The 20,344-nt window shown below is 26.6% G+C and overlaps 3 protein-coding genes across 6 annotated transcripts; 2 read left to right on the forward strand and 1 right to left on the reverse strand.

Annotated features, from left to right (window-relative positions):
• The first annotated feature begins 52 nt into the window (after positions 1-52).
• LOC112682456 lies at positions 53-628 on the forward strand. Its single transcript, XM_025553060.1, has 2 exons — positions 53-544; positions 615-628. Exons 1-2 carry the CDS (start codon positions 54-56, stop codon positions 616-618), a joined length of 495 nt encoding a protein of 164 aa, XP_025408845.1. The 5' UTR covers position 53; the 3' UTR covers positions 619-628.
• A 7,331-nt stretch (positions 629-7,959) lies between these two features.
• Positions 7,960-13,797, reverse strand: LOC112682449 (leptin receptor gene-related protein). Of its 3 annotated transcripts, XM_025553056.1 has the most exons (5): positions 13,408-13,796; positions 8,685-8,759; positions 8,434-8,617; positions 8,243-8,352; positions 7,960-8,069 (listed from the first exon to the last, which is right to left on the reverse strand). In XM_025553056.1, coding segments are annotated over exons 1-5 (387 nt in total). In that variant the 5' UTR covers positions 13,425-13,796; the 3' UTR covers positions 7,960-8,068. The 3 variants fall into 3 exon arrangements, with proteins under 3 accessions (XP_025408841.1, XP_025408842.1, XP_025408840.1); XM_025553057.1 differs by lacking the exons at positions 7,960-8,069; positions 13,408-13,796 and adding an exon at positions 8,916-9,013 and having other exon boundaries at positions 8,095-8,352; XM_025553055.1 differs by lacking the exon at positions 7,960-8,069 and having other exon boundaries at positions 8,101-8,352; positions 13,408-13,797.
• Positions 13,798-14,065: 268 nt separating this feature from the next.
• Positions 14,066-20,276, forward strand: LOC112682445 (transitional endoplasmic reticulum ATPase TER94). 2 transcript variants are annotated; one of them, XM_025553049.1, is made up of 13 exons: positions 14,066-14,383; positions 15,329-15,431; positions 15,988-16,241; positions 16,325-16,517; positions 16,601-16,969; positions 17,040-17,288; positions 17,351-17,515; positions 17,579-17,701; positions 17,777-17,989; positions 18,048-18,231; positions 19,511-19,635; positions 19,706-19,864; positions 19,927-20,276. In XM_025553049.1, exons 1-13 carry the CDS (start codon positions 14,364-14,366, stop codon positions 20,185-20,187), a joined length of 2,418 nt encoding a protein of 805 aa, XP_025408834.1. In that variant the 5' UTR covers positions 14,066-14,363; the 3' UTR covers positions 20,188-20,276. The 2 variants fall into 2 exon arrangements, with proteins under 2 accessions (XP_025408834.1, XP_025408835.1); XM_025553050.1 differs by having other exon boundaries at positions 19,706-19,861.
• The last annotated feature ends 68 nt before the right edge of the window (positions 20,277-20,344 follow it).

The raw sequence follows: 20,344 nt of genomic DNA on the forward strand, positions 1-20,344 counted from the left end.
TCGTATTTTTAATTTATATTTTTTAATTTTAATTTTTCCTAATTATGGAGTTTATGTTTAGTGAAAAGGGAACTAAGTTGTTGATTATTGACAATTACAAGTTTGGATTCCAAAAGAACCTAGCAGATAACATACAGAGGTGGATATGTACAAAACGAAAATGTAAAGCATACATTAAATTGAACGGAGATTGTTTATGTGAAGAAGTATTAACACATAACCACGAAAGTGAAGACGATGGTAAACTTGTGCGACAAAAATTGACAAATTCACTAAAAAGAAAATGTGACAAACTTATTACAGAGCGACCATCTAAAATTAAACGTAAGGAAATAGCTTCAAATATTCATAGTGAGTCACTACTTCAAAATGATATTAACAGAGTCCATAAATATTTGAATGCTGCTAAATTAAGAACAATTCCTAAGTTACCTTCTAATCTTGAAGAACTGCATAAAAGTGTCAGTGAATATTTTATTATTTGTATTTTATACCTACACCTAGTGATGACTATAGTTGACTTCCAAATCAACGATTTAAAATTGTATATATTATATCATTTTTTTTTTTATAACACACATTAACGCACATTTTTAACCAAGCCTTCTTTTAAGTTGACAGTCCTAAGCCTGTAAAATTGAGAAGGAAAATGTGCGTAAATAAACGGGAACCAATTCGGCTCAACTTAATAAAATATCTTTTTCAAACGGGAACCAATTCGGCATGTGGGGTTAGAGCTCGGGAACCAATTCGGTACCAGCCGTTGCCGCACGATAGCACCGGACCTCACATCAAATTCAATCAGCGCCACTCTTAAACAATTGGACTTCGAGGTAGTTCAACACTCACCTTATTTTCAGATTTGGCACCTTGTGACTTCCACTTCTTCCTAGACCTTAAGAGAGACATCAAAGGTACCCATTTCATGTCGGACGAAGATGTCAAGGAAGCAGTGAAGTCTTAGATAAAAGAGAGACCTTCTTCATATTTCAGTGACGGTATGAAGAAACTTGTGGTTCGTTAAGAGAAATGTATATCTGTAAATGGTAATTATATTGAAAAATAAAAATATTAACTTATAGCTAAAGAAGAATACTATCATATTTTTTTCAAATTAAAATTATTTTTCTTCGTTTTCGAAAAATTCACGATTGTGCACAACTTAACATTTGCTCCTCGTATATTATTTATAAACACCACAAACTAAATGGTTTTAAAAGATAAAAGGAACTGATTTCTCATTTAAAGAATACTCCTGATATTTATCTCTTGAATTTCAAACAGCATGTCAAAAATGATTACTTCTCGAATTGGAAATTGGCGAAAAAATAGAATTGTTTAAAGTTCTTTACGATCTTTTAGTTATAATGGTTTCGTCGATGTTTCCTTCATTAACAGATCCTTTGGACATTTTTGAATTGAAATACATCGATTTTAATCTTAGCCAACTGTGTAATGTAAATTTTCTTGCAATTTTATCAGCAATCAATACTTCACAAGAAAGAAGATTTTCAATAATACAGGATTTACTATCTGCAATCCCAACATATTTTCAACGATTCATTTCGCACGAAACAATTTGTAGTTAAAAGTTTTTTCTCCTTTTATTAATTGTTTTCAAGAATAGGATTTAAGTAATTACGTTTTTAATGAAAAAGCATCATTTCCTACAATAAATCCTCCATTAGGCAGTAAGTAGTAGCAGTAGTTTTCCAATTTAGAAAATATTTTACAATTTTGAAACACCCTACAATCCGGTACTCTTCCATTACAACCAATATATATTTACCTAAAAGAATAATTGTCATCTACAATCATCATTAATACGGCACTATTTACTCCTTTATAATTTAAATAAAAACTTCCACAATAACAAACTGGACGAATATTTTTATATTTCCCATCAATAGCACCATATAGCACTATATTATACTTAAGAATATTTTTCCTAATTATTTTTACTTAATTTTTGTTAATATTTTTCTGTTACTTCATTAAAATAATAGATACCAATAATTTTAATATTACCAATAAAATTAAATTATGAACAAATTTTAAAGCAATAAAACTGTATAAATCTTCCAAAAAAGCTTAAAAAAAAGCATTAAAAATGGGTTTTTAAAAAAAAAATTAATAATTTTCGACATTTTTAAATTACTATTCGATGCACAACGAACACTAAACTGTAATTCTGAGTAGAGAATTCCAGAGGAGCAAGAGTATATTTTTGTGTTTATTTGTTTTTCAAGATAAATTAAACTACTATGCACCATACAGTACATAATAAACTGAACACACGAAGAAAAGATGTCAAGAAATGATTGAAAAAGATTTGGTACACATTTTATAATATAAAAATAAATATTAACATTTCAAATACATTTATTTAGAACATATTTTGAAAAATGTAAATTAAAAGCAAAAAAAAAATTAGCCAAAAAAGTTTTAATATACAAAAAACGCAAAAAAAAAAATAAAATGTCGTGCATTTTATTCTAAGTAGTATAAATTGAACTTTTAGCTGACAGCATCGTTTTAGAGCAATAGAAAAAAATCAAATGCCTTCAAAATCTGTATTCTACTCATCATAATTTCAATCACGCGTGATATACCTAGTCGAAACTTACTGTAATAAGCTGTTCAACATTTTTTTTTTTTTAAATTGTGTCTATTATAGATATTCTTTATTTTCAGATCTTAAATTATTGAAAATATTTTATTTTTATAATCTACGTGTCAAACAGTAATATTAAGATGAATCAGAATCTTATAAGCCATTTTAAATTATACGTCGACCCAGTGCCGGATTAAGTCCTTTGTGGGCCTTAAGTATAATATAAGTCAGACGGGCCTAATTGACAATAAAGAGCAAAAAAACCCTATTCTAACCACGCTTTTAATCTACCAATTAAAAAAACTGTATTTTTATAATTTTATTTATGAATATAAATAATATTTAATACATAACCGTGTCAAATACATTTTTAAGTTATAAATTAATACTAAAATATTTATACATTCACTATAAAATTAGTCATTGTTATCGTTACAATTGATCACTTGTTTATCCCTTTTATCTACACGTACTTTTTTCTAGCTTTTTCATTTAAAAAAGTTCAAATAACATCATCAAAGTCCTAGATATTTTACAAATTCACTCTTAATGCTCAAAATTCAAAAATTCAAAAATTATTTTTTAATAAGAATAAAGTTTTTAATATTTTTAATCGGGAAAAAGATCTTTCACTAGAATACGACCGATGCCGGATGAAAACAAAATATTTTATTTTTTCCAATCGAATCGATACAATTATAAAATTAATAATTTTTATAATAACTTTATTTATAATATATCAACGCATCTATGTTATTATTACAAAAATAAAAATGATAATAAACAAATCAAATGTTTGTATGATTTAATTTCATAATATTATGATACACGAACAGTAGATATAATTGTTATTCGCCTCGCTAACACTATTTACAACATGATTCAGTGTGAAGAGTTAATACATTTAGTATTTATTCAAAAAAAGACCTAAATATAACTTTAAATAAAAATCAAAGTATATAATGTATATAATATACATGTGTATATACTGTATAATTTTGGTAAATTCAACCAAAATCCGAATGTAATCTAACCATTTTTGTCGGCTGAATTTTGTCTGCAATAAACGGTCGAGTATATTCGACTATTGTCTGGCTTAGTTAGACCATCAACTTAAGTGCCAATCAACAGATTTTAAATTTTCTCAATACAAAAAAAAAAATTCTACGGGGCGAACTTTTTTGCGGGCCTTAAGCAATGCTTAATTTACTTATAGGTTCATTGACGTAATTTCGCTAAAATTCAGGGGGTGCCAAACTAATCAAGAAAGTTACAAACTTTCAAAATCTTTAACTTTGCAAATTAATTTACCACTTTTAACTTAATTCCAGTTCCTCGATCAAAATTGTATACAGTATACACAATTAAGTACATTTTATGATATAAATCAGAGGCGGCCAAACTTTTTTCGGCCACGATTTACTAAAAATATATTTCACCTTTTAAGATCAACTTTCTTGGAAAATTTTTTTATAAACCAGAATAAAAGATAAAAACTATACAGATAAAACTTATCGACAATTTGTTCATAATCACAACGATTAATTTTCGTGCACATGGCCTAAAAATAAATTCTAATATGATCGACTCTGAAATCGTCCGCGATCGACCGTTTGGCTGCCCCTAATACAAATAAATAATAATTAGTTAACACCTTATAATTTATTTTTACTCTCTTTGTTTATTATATTCTGATTATTACCTGATAATGTTCATCTATCATTATCGCAAATTCAAAACAATCATGTTTCCGTTAAGATAAAAGATATAATATAAATATTTAAATTTATATAATATTGATTATATTTTTTTGGATGTACACAGTGGTTAAAGCGGGGGGGACGAAATTCTCCTTCTTATTTAAGGTAAGATTATGCGTCCTCTTTAATTTAATTCGCCAAAAATCCGGGTGGACGCTTAATAGCATTGGTCACTAAAATACAATACTTATTATAATACCTATTACAATATTACATGAAATATATTTTTTTGATTAATTTGCACAAGTGGAAAAAAGAAATAATGCGTACCTAGTTATAATATATAAAGTATTTATATTTTACAGTAATAATGTATTTCAATTTATTTTTACAGAGCAGGCATATGTATAGAATTATTTTTCTTTGGGGGAAACTTGTTTTTACACCCTACATGTATGTGTAACAAAAGAGGCTTAAACCTCATGGTTTCCTAAAAAAGGTTGGTAAGATTTAGAATTCGGTGGGTGAATGTTCCTCAATTTTGGATGCATACAGTCCCCCCACAACATTTTTTCCACTTTAACCACTTCATTATAATCCCTAGACCCACCATTGTACTAGTTATACCTACATTATAAATATAGAAAATTTAAGGGAGAGTACAATTTTACAGTTTTGCACCCCCTCAAAAAAACCAGAGAGTGCAAGTGCATCCCTTTGCACCCTCGAAATTACGCCTATGTATAGGTTAATCCGACATTGCGTTCACCCCAAACTACATTATTCAAATTCAGTTTTAATAAAATATTATTTTAAGTAGATTTATGATAAGTAACCTCCTATCATAAAATAAATAATTTAACCATTTACAACTTCAATTTATATTCATTTTCTCATAAATATTTAATTTAAAATAATTATTTAAATTGTTTGCACTAGCATCTACTTGAAATAGCAAAAACAACATTTTATAATTTAATAAGTAAAAAGTGAAATTAAATTTGAGTTGATTATCATGAAGAGAGTTAACACTATTATACTAAAGGTATAAGTGTAACATAATAAACCACATTATCATTTGCACACCGAAGTTTTACAAACCAAACTCTTATTATAGATAATGATATAAATATTTTAATAAACAAACAAAATTCGAAACTATTTATGAAAATACCTGAATAATAGTGATATATTGAGTGCAATTAACAGAATTCCTTTCGATGTCAATTCCAGCAAATGACCTAACAAAGTTTTTTACTTTTAAAGTTGTTTAAATTAAATTATAATTACTATTATATTCATTGTATTGAGTATTCTATTTTCTTACACTTTCCTAAAATCATTACTCATCATCATCTTTTTTTAATTTAGTGAATAAGAATTTATGAAACCATGGTATGGTTAGGTTAAGTTTTGGTGGTTTTCTTTCCATTTCGAAAAAAAAGTGATTTTAACTCATACCACAGTTCATGTATTATTATATTAGTATATTAGTATATATTAGTATAAGCCAAAACCAAACCATGTACCTGTGTTCAATAAAAGTATCATGTTTCTTCTATTTTCATTGTTCTCAATGGCCTCTAGTTAATTTTACCAGAACATAATATTAAAACATTAGCAAAATAAAGAATTTCTCTTAATATTGGTTAAATTAACATTAATCAGTACAATTAAGAGATGGTTTTATATAATTTTTCATGTGATAATCCAACTTGAACATAGACGTGCACAGCCCTGTATTTTAGGGGAAGCCTACAATACTTTTGGACCCTATCTTAATAAAATGTGTATGTATTTTAATAAATAATTAAATAAACATAACTTAATTTTTTTATTTAATTTTGTGACATACTCGTAATAGTTCCAATGAATATGTTTTCCTTGAAACTTGAATATTTTTCTTAGATATGTTCAATAATTTATCATTTGTACTTTTGTAGTCAATTGTAGCTATTATATTATCATAAGGTTTTGCATGAACATTAATTTTAATTTTTCTACAGAACAACATTAATTTTTATCAAATATTTTATATTAAATATTTACATTAAATTTAATTTGAGCAATATCAATTAAAATAAGGGCCCCTCATTCTTGAACATAAATTGTATGGTCTCATTTATAACATTTCGAGTGGTGCTCGGGCACATCCGACACTCACGTGCGCACATCTTTAAGCTTAGAGTATTTCACTTTCTGTTTTCTCATAATTATGATTCATGACTTATGTTTTAATTGATATTTTGTGTTTCTGATAGTCTTTTATGAAATCCTAAGACAAACTTAATTTTCTATAGATTGAAGGACAGCCATGTGGGTAAAGAATATTAAATATTCTCTGAAATGGTCCACTTGATATGGTAGTTTTTATTACAAACACCAAAAACTAGTAAGATCTTCCATAAGTTATGATTAGTTGCAGTGGCACCAAATTGTATTTCAATTGGTGGGCAAAATATAATTCAGCAAAATAAGAAACGTAACACGCAGTTACTAGTAAAAAAAATTTTAATTGCATTCCAAAATAATCTTTTCGAAATCATTTAGTGTAAAAGGCAGAGTACTCTTACAAGAATATGTAAAAATGATTGAATTAGAAGATTAGATAAAAAAATTGTTGCACTCATAAAACATAATATCATAAATAATCGATTATTTTTGATGGGCAGTAGCTGATTATAAAAAATACTTGTACATAAAAATATCAACCAATCATGATACTATAATTTCAACAAAATTACAGTTGAATTATCTTAACTAAAAAATAATGTCCATAATAATATTTTTCAATATTTTTGAGAGAATTTATCTCAAAATTTATAGCAATAAATTTAAATTTAATTTTAAAAAAGTTGATTTAGATAAGATGATTGTCTATTATTTTATTTAAAAATTTCAATGTTTTTATACAAAGATGAATTTAAATATTTTTATTGGTATTCTTTGTAAAATATTTCATAATATTTTATTTCTCATATGATTAAGTACTTATATTTTATTTTTAAATACTTCCACTAAGTGTAAAAACTTATAATTATTAAAATTAATAAAAAATAGCTTAAAATAATAAATATATTTTAATTTACTATTACAACCCCTGTACAAAATTAATTAATCTAATGTTTTACAATATTTTAATATGAATTAATCAAAAACTATAAAATCATGATAAATTATATCAGTAAAACAAACTGTTATAAAACAGTTTAATAAAAAATAACATAATTAAATAATAATTTATACATACAAATACATACAATGTTCAAAAGTTTATCTTTTTAGGTTTTTTGACAATAATAAATTAATAATACATTTTTAGAAAACATTGGTTTGAGTAGAATTTAACATAATATGTAACCAAATACAAACCTTCAATTATAATAAAAATGGAAATAGTGTATATTAAAGGTAATCATACAAATTTATCATTTTAACCTTTCTTTTTAAAATTTAAAAAACTATAATATAATATAAAACAAAATTTAATTGATATTTTTTGTTCACATAGGATATAAAATAATTAAATGGACTCAAACCAACATATCATTGAAAATATATTACTTATATCAGTACATTCTTAAATTTAAATAATCATTATATTATAATAGGTACAATTTAAAATATTTTAACTTCAAGCGAATTTTATTTAAAATTAAAATATTAATAACAAATGGTTTCTATGTAAAAAAAAGAAAAAAAAAGTAGAATTAGAAATCCTTTGATCCTTCTAGTAAGTGTAAATTTTGTTTTATCTAGGCATAAAATAATATTTTAATACACAACTTAAGCAAAATTAAATAAAATCATACATTAACTAAAATAGATACCTGCTTTAAAAGTACAGACTATTAATTAATTAATATAAAATATTAGTTTAAAATAAGGAATAAGCATTTGAACATATATGAGTTAATTAATATATTACCATAAACTATAATCAGTGTCTTCTTGGTAAAGTGTTAAGAAAAATCCTATAAACGTCAAATAAACAACTACGTTTCCAAACAATGTAAAATTACAGGCTGTCCACGCAATCTAAAAAGGATTTAATAAAATTATTTAAAAAGAATCACAACTCAAGAGCTATATGAAATATTTGAAAAAATAAAAACTTACAGTCTGGACCCTGGCCATAATTATAGGTAAGGCAAATGATGATACCACTATACCCATTGTAAGAAATACAGCCAATTCCATGTTGGCATTACCTGATCCTGAATAATCATTGTACCGTTTCATCAACATGGTCGGCAATGGCGCAAACAGGTAAAATACTACTACTATAAATGGCCACCAAGAACTAAAAAAATGAATAAGGTACTATCATAGATGATACAATTATTAAAAATTAATTTTTTAACTCCTACTTTAAATCTGGTAATGCACATGCTAATATAACCAATGTCATACCAATTGATCCAGCAAAGGCTAAGGTCATTAACCTGCAAAAAAATAAAAACATATTAGAACTCATAAAATATTTAATTTATATAAGTAAATAATGTATGTAAATTGATTTTAAATCATTACATTATATTACATATTATATACTTAATAAATATAAAAATTATTTTTAACATAAGAAATTAATAACTTACGCTATTTAACATCAAATTGAAGTAATTGAAGAGATCATGAAACAAAAGAAAAATACAATATTAATTATTTATATAAGTAACTAATACTAAATTGTAATTAAAGTTCAAAAAACTTCAATAAAAATACATAAAAACATTATAGTTTGGCAAACAGTAGATAAAAAAATTTAAATCATTTATTAAAAAATACTGATATGAAACATTAAGAATAATACAAATATAACTAATTTTTACATTATAATATTAAAAATAAATAAAATATATATATATATATATATTTTTTATATTAAATGTAAATAACTTAAAATTTATAGATTATTTTTTATGTTAAGATTAGATATCATAAATACAATATTATAATCTATTTAATTATTGAAATTTATTTCAATAATTCCAAAAATATTAATTTTACTTTATTATACTTTATAAATATATTATATATATTATATCCAATTAAGTGTAAACTAATCTGGTTAAACATATGTATCAGATTTAGTTATTTGTTTAATTATATGTTTTTATTATAATAACATAATAATTACATTTCAATAGTAATACCCTACAAAGTTATAAACATGATGAAGTCTTATAATAAACCAGTTTTCAATGACATCTGAAAACTAAATTTAATATCCTATACCCATAATAATATTTAGTTTCTTTATTCTTTACAATAAAAAAAATATTGATGGTCAACAACATTCACAGCATTCAAGTATGGAATAAAACTGTAATAAATACAAATATAATATTTAAATTAACTTAAACATTCAACTACTATTTTCCTCTAAACTTGTTATATAAATTCTGTTAATTCAATAACTGAGTATTTTTAAGAATATCATTGTATAAAGTAACATTAATAAATATCAAAGGATAATAAAATGAAATATTACATACATGTGAATATAAATAGTTATAAATTAAATAGTTAATACCATAATAACAAGTTGGCAATAGATTTTAAAATTGATATAATTAATGGTTATCTTCTTGGTTAGCTAAAATATTTTTCTTTACTTTTTATAAAATTAAACAATGAATAAAGACAATAATTAATTATTTTAATCAAGATAATTAGTAAAATAAAAATATTATATCAATTCACATATTGAGTGACACTTAAATTAAAAATATCTACAACCAAATGAGAGTTCTAGACCCAAAAACTGTTTGCCAATTTTCTCCTAGATTAGTAATACTCAACTTGCAACCTGCCAAATTTTTGTGCCCCAAAAAAAAGAAAAAAAAATCATTGAGCCAATAAGAATGTATTTCAAAAATACAAATATTAATAAATAAAATAACTGTTAAATTATCACGGGCACTTCAAAACAACAAGCAATAATCAATTAGCTGCATTCAGATACAAAACTATTTCACAAACATAATGAGTTAAAAAATGATATATATTTGGAAGAAATATTAAAGGAAAACAAAAAACAAAAAGAATAAATCAAATTTTGAATTAAGTGTCTAAAAAATATAAAACCGTATAAAAATTTGCCCACTTGATGTTAACCATTTTCACATCAATATAATATGTTTGTGAAGTTCCATATTCAAAAATGAAATATAAAAAAAATATCTTTGTTTCTTGATGACTCATTGAAAACAGTATGTAGCGAGTAAGGCTGTCTTAGACAAATTACTAAGCTCAATTGCATTCATTCAAAATCAATATACTATTTATAATTATAAAAATATTTAAATGCATGATAAATAAAGTTTGTTAAAAAAAATTAGAACACAGAAAAAATTGAATTATGTAATAAATAATTTAAAGTCATATTTATAAGTATTATGTTTACATTTTCTGTATTGACAATGCTTATTGACATTACTACTTTAACAAAATATTAGTAATAGATGTTTTAAAAATATTTATGAATATATAATTAATTAAGATAAATAGAAGAAAAATTTATAGTGTACTTTCTGTGAAAAAATTTAACAAAAATGCGGGCAAAAAATTTTAAAATTTTTTCTGCTTATTATTTATTTATATTTTATCAATTTAAGTAATAGAGGTACAAATATAAAACTTATATTTTAAAATATATGAATCCAAAATCATATTTTTACTTATTTATTAATTTCTTCATTAAAGTTTTTCATGATCAATATAAAAAAATATTTCAACATTCACAAACCAGTAATGGTTAAAAAATAAAAAAGGTAACCAAAATAAGTTTAACTCAGCAATGGCTTTGATAGTATGAAAATTTTGAACAATCTTTTTCTTACTATACAATTTTAGAGATAAATATAAAAATAAACAGGTATGAAATAAGTTTTAGTAATTAAAAATGTATAATAATCTTAACATAACATTACTTTTCATATTTAAGACTTATGAATTATACTTTTTTTTACATGTATTCTATTTTATAACTATGTTTTCTTTGAAAGTAAAATCAGTTAGTATGAATTAAATAGTAAATATAAATACTAAATTAGTATGAAAAAGAGCTAAAATAAATACATATGGTAAATGTAGCCATATTTAACCCATTATTATTTAACCCAAAATACTAACCATTTAAATAGTTAAGTATGTGACTTAGCAGAAATATAGTCAGTTATCTAGGTAATTGATAAATTGATTTTTTTACTTGAAGTCAAACAATGTTGATAACTGGTAAAACCTTATTTGCTTTCATGTATTGAGTGTTTCTAATTATCTTAAATAACATTATTAATCTATTAAAAAATTTAATAAAAAAAAGAAATACTGCTATTTATTTAAAAATTAATAATTCAATTTTAATGTTATTTATAAAGACATTTTTAAATCATTAATTTTTACACATTAATATATTACTATACCTATAATATCTATCTACAATATTTAGGTAATAATTTTTATCACTTATAAATAATTGTCAAAGGTACTAAAACATAGTTGCTTTGAACTTTATGAAAATTATAATAAATCTTTTAGTACTAAAACAAATCTAATTCTTATATGAACTTTTGAAAGAATTATTTAATTATTTAACTAATGATAAAAAAATAAAAACATTTCATGCTTCATTCACAATTTAAAACAATTCCATTTTAATAAGTCTCATTCTGTTAACTTAAGAAAACACCATACACGCTTCTGTTCTCTCTATCTAACACACATACAACATAGGTACCAAATTTGTGTTTAGTAGTATAAATATAGTGATGTTAACTTTAATATTAGAGTTAACTGAACTTTAATAAAACTTTAATTGAAGAACATTGTTAGTTGCTTTTTTTGATACTTTTATTTTTAAATGAGTTATGAGTTTTTTTTAACTGTAATATTTTACAAACTCATCTCATTTAAAAACTAACATCGTAAAAAAATCAATGAACAAAGCATAGATAATGTTCTTCCCTTAAAGTTTGATTATAGATCAGTTAACTCTAATATTAAATTTAACATCACTATATTTAAACTATTGAATGCAAATCTACTATGTTGAATGTGTGTCAGACAGAGAAAACACATTCGGGTATGTTGTTCTCTTAAAAAATACAATATAAAATCTAGAAAATAAAACTTTTATTTTTATAAGCTTAAATAAAAGTAGTAAATAATAAGTAATAAGTATTAAGTAAATAAATAATAAAACAAAAAAAAATCAATAATATTTTTATAAAACGGTTTGTATGCATAAAATGTTTTTCTTTTTTTTTTAGTAACTATAAATTGTTATTTGTATAAGTAATAAACTTATTTCTAAATAACATTTATAATCTTACATAATATGAAACATTTAATGTTATTATGTTCAAGTGTAAGTAATTTGAGAAAATAATAATTTAATTTAGATTAGTTTTTCAGAGATATATATAACATTAATAATGTTGGTCCAAGAAAAATTAACACTACTAGTTTTTTACCCTGTTTAAGGGTTATTTTGTATGAACCAATTGTTTGCCCTTCTTCATCACAATGCAATTTCTAATAAAGAAGTACTATTGAAACAAATTTGTAGTAAGCTAATATATTTGGATAATATGTCAAAAGCATTCATTGGAAATAGTGTGTTCTTATCAATACAGCACAGTTGTATTTTATCTACAATGACTTGGTATGTAGCACATGTGAAACAAGTTTAACTTCTGATCTGTGGACTTGTATTTTAACAATAGCATCAGATTTTGAAGGGTAGTAAGAGTAGTAAAAATATTTCAGAAATTCAATAAAATTATCAGAGTGAATTCCTAAAGAACCACCTACATTAATAACTAAGAAGTTAAATAGCTTTGTTTTTACAAAGGATTAATGAAAATAAAATAAAATAAAACAGGATAGGATGTCAAATTGTGAACGAATCATGTAACCATTATGACAAATCAACTAGGGAGGCCTTAAAGTTGGAAAGCCAAAAAGGCAAAAAGGTCCCTAGAAGACACGGGCATTTACTTGTCCGAACGGCGGTAGACGCATTATACGGATACGAACGCAATAACGTCTGTACAACAGTAGACGGTCGGTCTCCTATTGCGTTTAGCTTTCAATCCGGCCATAGTGAACGACCGAATGCAACGATGCTCGTACGGATGGCCGTGCGCTATTCACTCGGTGAGGCGACCGATTTATAAATCTTAATGACTGCACGTCGTTGTTAACGAACAATGGACAATGGTACGCGAACAAGCAGGGAAAACAATATTGAAATATAATTATTTCAATAAAGGGATCGGACACACGGGAGAAATGCGACGTCAAACAACGACGATAACAAACGTAAAACAATAATGTGTAGGTAACAACAATGATAGGGCGAAGGCAGCGCGAGTTATCACGAAAAAAGTCGACGCCGGGGCCGATCGTCACGGGGCATAATAATAATTGTTGTACGCGGCTGCCCGAATACGTGATGTTACTTAAATGTTATCATCACGACGTTAACAACAATTATTGTTCGTTCGGCGGCGGCGTTATCAGCGGGCGACCAACAGTGTGGACGGGCCGCCGCGGGTTAGGTCCTCGGTGAACCCATAGAATAATAACCGGTGCGTGACGCGAACGATTCGCGGTGGACGGACGCGCGGCAAAGAGACCGACCGACCGTTGGCACGACCGTTTTTCCCATACCGGCCGCCATCTTAGGCCACGGCATGATTGTGCTCTTTTGATTTCCCGGTCCCTACCCCCATCCCCACCACCACCATAGCCTAGTCGCAGCGAACCACCGTATTACACACACGTAATTGTACAAGCATCGCTTTTGTGTCGTGTTCATTATTCGCATTCTTTTTTTTTTTTTATCATAACTACTGTTCGTTATTTTTCAACCGTCGGTGGTTTTTCGACGACCGTGCGTTCCGTAAGTACCCAGTGCCCGAATCCGCCGAGTTCTCGAACGTCTCGTGCGCCTAGCCCCAACCCCCCGGTATTCAAAGCGACGAGCAAACATCGTCGATAGCAATTTTTATAAAGCATAAGCACCGCCGAATACCATCATGTCCGAACCAGCAAAAGGGTGAGTTATAATACTAGTGGAAATCTCTACCGCCTCAACGAGCGACGTTTTTTTGTTTTACGAAACTGCCCTTGATGCGGACAGTTTCCCAATAAACGCTGTCACCGTTTCCCTGGAATTTACGCGATTGATTTCCTAGCCGATCGTTTAGCTCGGTCATTGATAACCGTTAATTTGCCGACTGTCATGATTTTCGCTCTTTTAATTCATTTTCCCCTAGGATTCACAGCCCAAATTAACAGAAAATCTGTTCACGTTCTAACAATGAATTCTAATAGCATTAATATATAGTTAATGTGTAGAAATAAATAATTAATCTTTGTCTAGAGTATTATTATATTTGTAAAATACGGCCGGTTTCAAATTAAAAATTCTTCTGGTATATACAAAGTCATTAAAATCACAATTCTACATGTATTCTCTATCTATTCCTATAAATTTTAAATTTAAAACAAGTCCTACTTAACAAATATAATAATAATCCAGGCATTTATTTATTTCTATATATAAACTATTTATTGACTTATTTATACATTAATTTATGAGTATTAACCATTTAATACATTTTAATTATCTATTAGTATTGTCACACAACTGTTACACAAAATTATGCACACTATGTCCATCGGACAAAGACTATTATGTATATGTACACAGGAATTATTTTAAGACAAATGTGTTGGCATACTAAACTTTTTGTTTATACTTTAATAGTATTTTAAATATTATTCTTATGATCCTAATTTCCACAAAGAATAAATGGAACAATAACATACTTGACTACTATTTTATTTTTTATTATTATTCTTGACCTTATAATAAATAATATTTTGTTTTGCTAGATTATTTTTAGCATTAAGTTATTATTATTTAGAATTGAATCCATACTTTTATTGTACATTCATAAATTTACTTCAGTTTTTCAATTTATATTTAAATTTTCAGAGAAGAATTGGCCACTGCAATTTTAAAGCAAAAAGATCGTCCAAATAGGCTCATTGTTGAAGAAGCAATCAACGATGATAATTCAGTTATTGCACTATCCCAGGTAACAAAAATAAAAATACAAAGTAATTATAAGTTGTACTTATATATGTATTCAAAGTTTTATTTAAGGGGTATAACTGAAAAAATACCACTGAAACATACTTACCAATTAATTAGGTATTTTACTACTTATCCTTAAAATGTATATATGAATTTAAAAAAAATAAAGTAGGCATGTTTTGACTAAAAATAGTTGCTGGTTCAAACCTAGTCACTGATAATATTGCTTTCTAAATGAGATTGCTGTCCACAAAGAAAAATATTCCAATATTTATCATATAAATTAAAATCTTACTAGCCAAACCAACATGAAATGGCTCCAAATTTTTAAAAAAATAAATATAATAAAAGAACTTAAAAGTATTTTATTTTCAATAATTTCTCAAGCATTTATAATTACATTTATGTAATTTCTTCATATATCTATTACTATTTTCTCATCTGGTAATAATATTTATTCCAGATGTGTAATCAACAAATATAATGGGGACACTTAACTAATAATACAGTATTTATTTTATTTCTTATTGCATTTAATAATTGTTTATTAATTTTAGGCTAAAATGGATGAATTGCAATTGTTTCGTGGTGATACTGTTTTGTTAAAAGGCAAACGTCGTAAAGAGTCTGTATGTATTGTTTTATCTGATGAAACATGCCCAGATGAAAAAGTACGCATGAATAGAGTAGTACGTAATAATTTACGTGTTAGAATATCAGACATAGTACAAATACAACAATGTCCTGATGTAAAGTATGGAAAGCGCATTCATGTTTTACCTATCGATGATACAGTTGAAGGTTTAACAGGGTAAAGATTTTTTTTATATTTCTACATAATTTTAAATTTAAATGTACTTACATTATTAATTAATACATATTTATTTTCTATAGAAATTTGTTTGAAGTATTCCTTAAACCATATTTCTTAGAAGCGTATAGACCTATACATAAAGATGATAATTTCATTGTCCGAGGAGGCATGAGAGCTGTAGAATTTAAAGTAGTTGAAACTGATCCGTCTCCGTATTGTATTGTTGCTTATGATACAGTTATTCATTGTGAAGGAGATCCAATTAAAAGAGAGGTACATATATATATATTTTTTTTTTTTTTTGACATTTAGATATTAAATATTAAATATTAAATAAAATACTTTAAATATTTTAGGAGGAAGAAGAAGCATCAAATACTGTTGGTTATGATGATATTGGTGGTTGCCGTAAACAGTTAGCACAAATTAAAGAAATGGTTGAACTTCCTCTTAGACATCCAAGCTTATTTAAGGCTATCGGTGTAAAGCCTCCGAGAGGAATTTTGCTGTATGGACCTCCTGGAACTGGAAAAACACTCATTGCTCGTGCTGTAGCTAATGAAACAGGAGCATTCTTTTTCTTAATCAACGGTCCTGAAATCATGAGTAAACTTGCTGGTGAATCTGAAAGCAATTTAAGAAAAGCATTTGAAGAAGCTGATAGAAACTCACCCTCTATTATTTTCATTGATGAACTAGATGCTATTGCACCTAAACGAGAAAAAGTAATTTAAAAAATTGTAACATTAACTAATAATAATAAACTCTAAAATTATATTTTAATAAATTATTTAGACTCATGGTGAAGTTGAACGTCGTATTGTATCTCAATTATTAACACTCATGGATGGTTTAAAATCATCATCTCATGTTATTGTAATGGCTGCTACTAATCGCCCAAATTCAATTGATTCAGCTCTCAGACGTTTTGGTCGTTTCGATCGTGAAATTGATATTGGTATACCAGATGCTACTGGACGCTTAGAAGTTTTACGTATACACACTAAGAACATGAAACTTGCTGAAGAAGTAGATTTAGAACAGGTAAAAATAATAAAGTAATATTTATAGTTTTTAATAATTCTAAAATTTATGAATTCAAATAGATTGCTGCTGAAACTCATGGTCATGTAGGTGCTGATCTTGCTTCTTTATGTTCAGAAGCAGCTCTGCAACAAATTCGTGAAAAAATGGACTTAATTGATTTAGAAGATGATCAAATTGATGCTGAAGTATTAAATTCATTGGCTGTTACCATGGAGAACTTTAGGGTAATTTAAATTGTATTTCTTCAAATTTTATATTATCAGTTCATATACTTATTAATTTTGTAGTATGCTATGGGTAAGAGTAGTCCAAGTGCTTTGAGAGAGACTATTGTTGAAGTACCAAATATTACATGGGAAGATATTGGAGGATTATCTAATGTAAAGCGCGAGTTGCAAGAACTTGTTCAGGTATGTTATTATCAAACTAACTTAAAAAAATAATAATAATAAATAAAACTTTCTCTTGGTATCTATAATCTGTAGTATCCAGTTGAACATCCAGATAAATTTTTGAAATTTGGTATGCAACCGTCTCGAGGTGTATTATTCTATGGACCTCCTGGTTGTGGTAAAACATTACTAGCAAAAGCCATTGCCAATGAATGTCAAGCCAACTTCATTTCTGTTAAGGGTCCTGAATTGTTAACTATGTGGTTTGGTGAATCTGAAGCCAATGTCCGTGATATATTTGATAAAGTATGTACACTAATAATGGATTTATTTTTGGCTAGTTTAAAACAAATATTGTATTTAGGCCAGAGCTGCTGCTCCATGTGTACTGTTTTTCGACGAATTGGACTCTATTGCAAAATCTAGAGGTGGAAATGTTGGTGATGCTGGTGGTGCAGCTGACAGAGTAATCAATCAGATTCTGACCGAAATGGATGGTATGGGTGCCAAAAAGAATGTATTCATTATTGGTGCTACTAACAGACCTGGTAAGTTCAATATACTAATTATTTTTGTTATTACTATTATTATTTCAATATAGATAATTAATACCAGGCATATAGATTAGTGAAAAAAATTAATCTGAAGTAAGTAAATTAGACACTTGAAAAGTAAAACCAAACGGTTGATCGTGAATGATTTCTGAGTTGATCATGTTAGAATTTATTTTTAGGCCATGTGCACGAAAATTAATTGTGATTATGAACAAATTTTCGATAAGTTTTATCTATATAGTTTTTATCTTTTATTCTGGTTTATAAAAAAATTTTCCAAGACAGTCGATCTTCAAAGGTGAAGTATATTTTTAGTAGGTTGTGGCCGAAAAAAGTTGGGCCGTCTCTGATATATATATGGTCATAATGATTATGTCTAAACATTTACATTTTATAAGATAAAATTATGATAAGTTAAAGCTCCTACAGATAGTTGAAATACTATTGAGATTAAAAGGTAGATTTTTTAAGAGCAATTGTGATTAGGACCCGGAATTATATGCACTAAAAACGTACAAAATATGCATGTTTATTTATTTAATTTTAAAATGTTTACAATTTATTAAATAATTAATATTTAACCAAAAATACACTTTAAAATACATCAAATGTATTTTATTAAACTGTATGCTGTATTGAAATTAAATATTATTTTGATTACTCACTCATCTAAACAAAAATCAAACAAATCAAGTGGATTTTTATAATACTTTTTAAGTTACCTGTAGAGTACTATCCTATTGGTATTTTTAGCAAACTTTATCTTATCTTATTATAACACAAAAATCAAATTATATAACTGCAGGATTCACGGAATTTACGATGGACATGCACTAAGTAATATATAATAATATTAATAACTTCGTAACATTTTTTTCTATATTTGCATTATATTTCAGAAAAATGCTAAAATATGCCAAATTTAATTTCACATACCAACATATTAGATTAAGATTCAAATTTATTTCTTACCTAGCTATTTTTTAGTGTAATATATAAAAATATGCAAATGCATACAATTCCGGGCTCTAATTGTGATTAACAAAAATGTTGAGCAGTGAAAGGAAAGAGAACATGAAGGTATATTTAAAAAGTGGCACCACTAATTATAGTTGAAATGAGAAAATAGGTTAAGGTATATAGTGAAGGAAAACCTATTTTGATGAATTTATGGCAACTAAAATGATTGATCAAATGTAATTTTGAATGAAAACCGATTAATTAAGAAAATTATAATTTGAAACTTAATAATTCATTTATTTTTTCAATTTAGATATCATTGATCCTGCTATTCTTCGCCCAGGGCGTTTAGATCAACTGATTTATATTCCTTTACCCGATGAAAAATCACGTGAAGCCATTTTCAAAGCTAATCTAAGAAAATCCCCAGTTGCTAAAGTAATTAATATACATTAATTACTTTAATTAAATGCATTTGAATTAATTAATATTACAATTATTATTTTAGGATGTTGATCTAACCTACATTGCTAAAGTTACTCATGGTTATTCTGGTGCTGATTTGACTGAAGTATGTCAACGTGCCTGCAAACTTGCTATTAGACAAAGTATTGAAGCAGAAATTAGACGTGAGCGGGAAGCTGCCAATAATCAAGGAATGGAGGTAGTTGTATTATAACATATTATAAAATAATTTTGTTACATATTATAATATATTTTTTGTTATAGACTGATGTAACTGAAGATGATCCTGTCCCAGAAATTACAAAAGCTCATTTTGAAGAAGCTATGTTGTATGCTCGCCGTTCTGTAACGGATAATGACATACGCAAATATGAGATGTTTTCACAAACTTTACAACAGTCTCGTGGTTTCGGTACAAATTTCAGATTCCCTACAACGACAGGTCAACCAGCTGCCAATAATGCAACAACTGGTGGTGATCAAGCAACCTTCGCAGATGATGGTGATGATGACTTGTACAACTAAACAGTTTCCCCTTCCCTCAAATAATAGATTTAATGTATATTTGAAGTTTTAAAAAAATATTCAAGCATTTTTTTTTTTTTTTTTTATATATATTTTAAAATAAAATGAAGAAATTTAATACACATATATGGTTTATTAATAAGTTAAATACAGTTTT

The sequence above is a fragment of the Sipha flava genome, unplaced genomic scaffold (assembly GCF_003268045.1).
Source record: "Sipha flava isolate LNK unplaced genomic scaffold, YSA_version1 203_pilon_pilon, whole genome shotgun sequence".
Classification (NCBI taxonomy): Eukaryota; Metazoa; Arthropoda; class Insecta; order Hemiptera; family Aphididae; genus Sipha; species Sipha flava.

Excerpts from the sequence above, each read along its gene's own strand:
- LOC112682456 (XM_025553060.1), top strand. The coding sequence starts at position 54 with ATGTTTAGTGAAAAGGGAACTAAGTTGTTGATTATTGACAATTACAAG.
- LOC112682449 (XM_025553055.1), bottom strand. Across the intron at positions 8,618-8,684 it reads TGTGCATTACCAGATTTAAA|TTCTTGGTGGCCATTTATAG; the intron begins GTAGGAGTTAAA and ends TCATTTTTTTAG. Across the intron at positions 8,353-8,433 it reads TTATGGCCAGGGTCCAGACT|ATTGCGTGGACAGCCTGTAA; the intron begins GTAAGTTTTTAT and ends AATCCTTTTTAG.
- LOC112682445 (XM_025553049.1), top strand. The coding sequence starts at position 14,364 with ATGTCCGAACCAGCAAAAGG. Across the intron at positions 17,702-17,776 it reads AGTTGCAAGAACTTGTTCAG|TATCCAGTTGAACATCCAGA; the intron begins GTATGTTATTAT and ends TATAATCTGTAG. Across the intron at positions 19,636-19,705 it reads GAAAATCCCCAGTTGCTAAA|GATGTTGATCTAACCTACAT; the intron begins GTAATTAATATA and ends TTATTATTTTAG.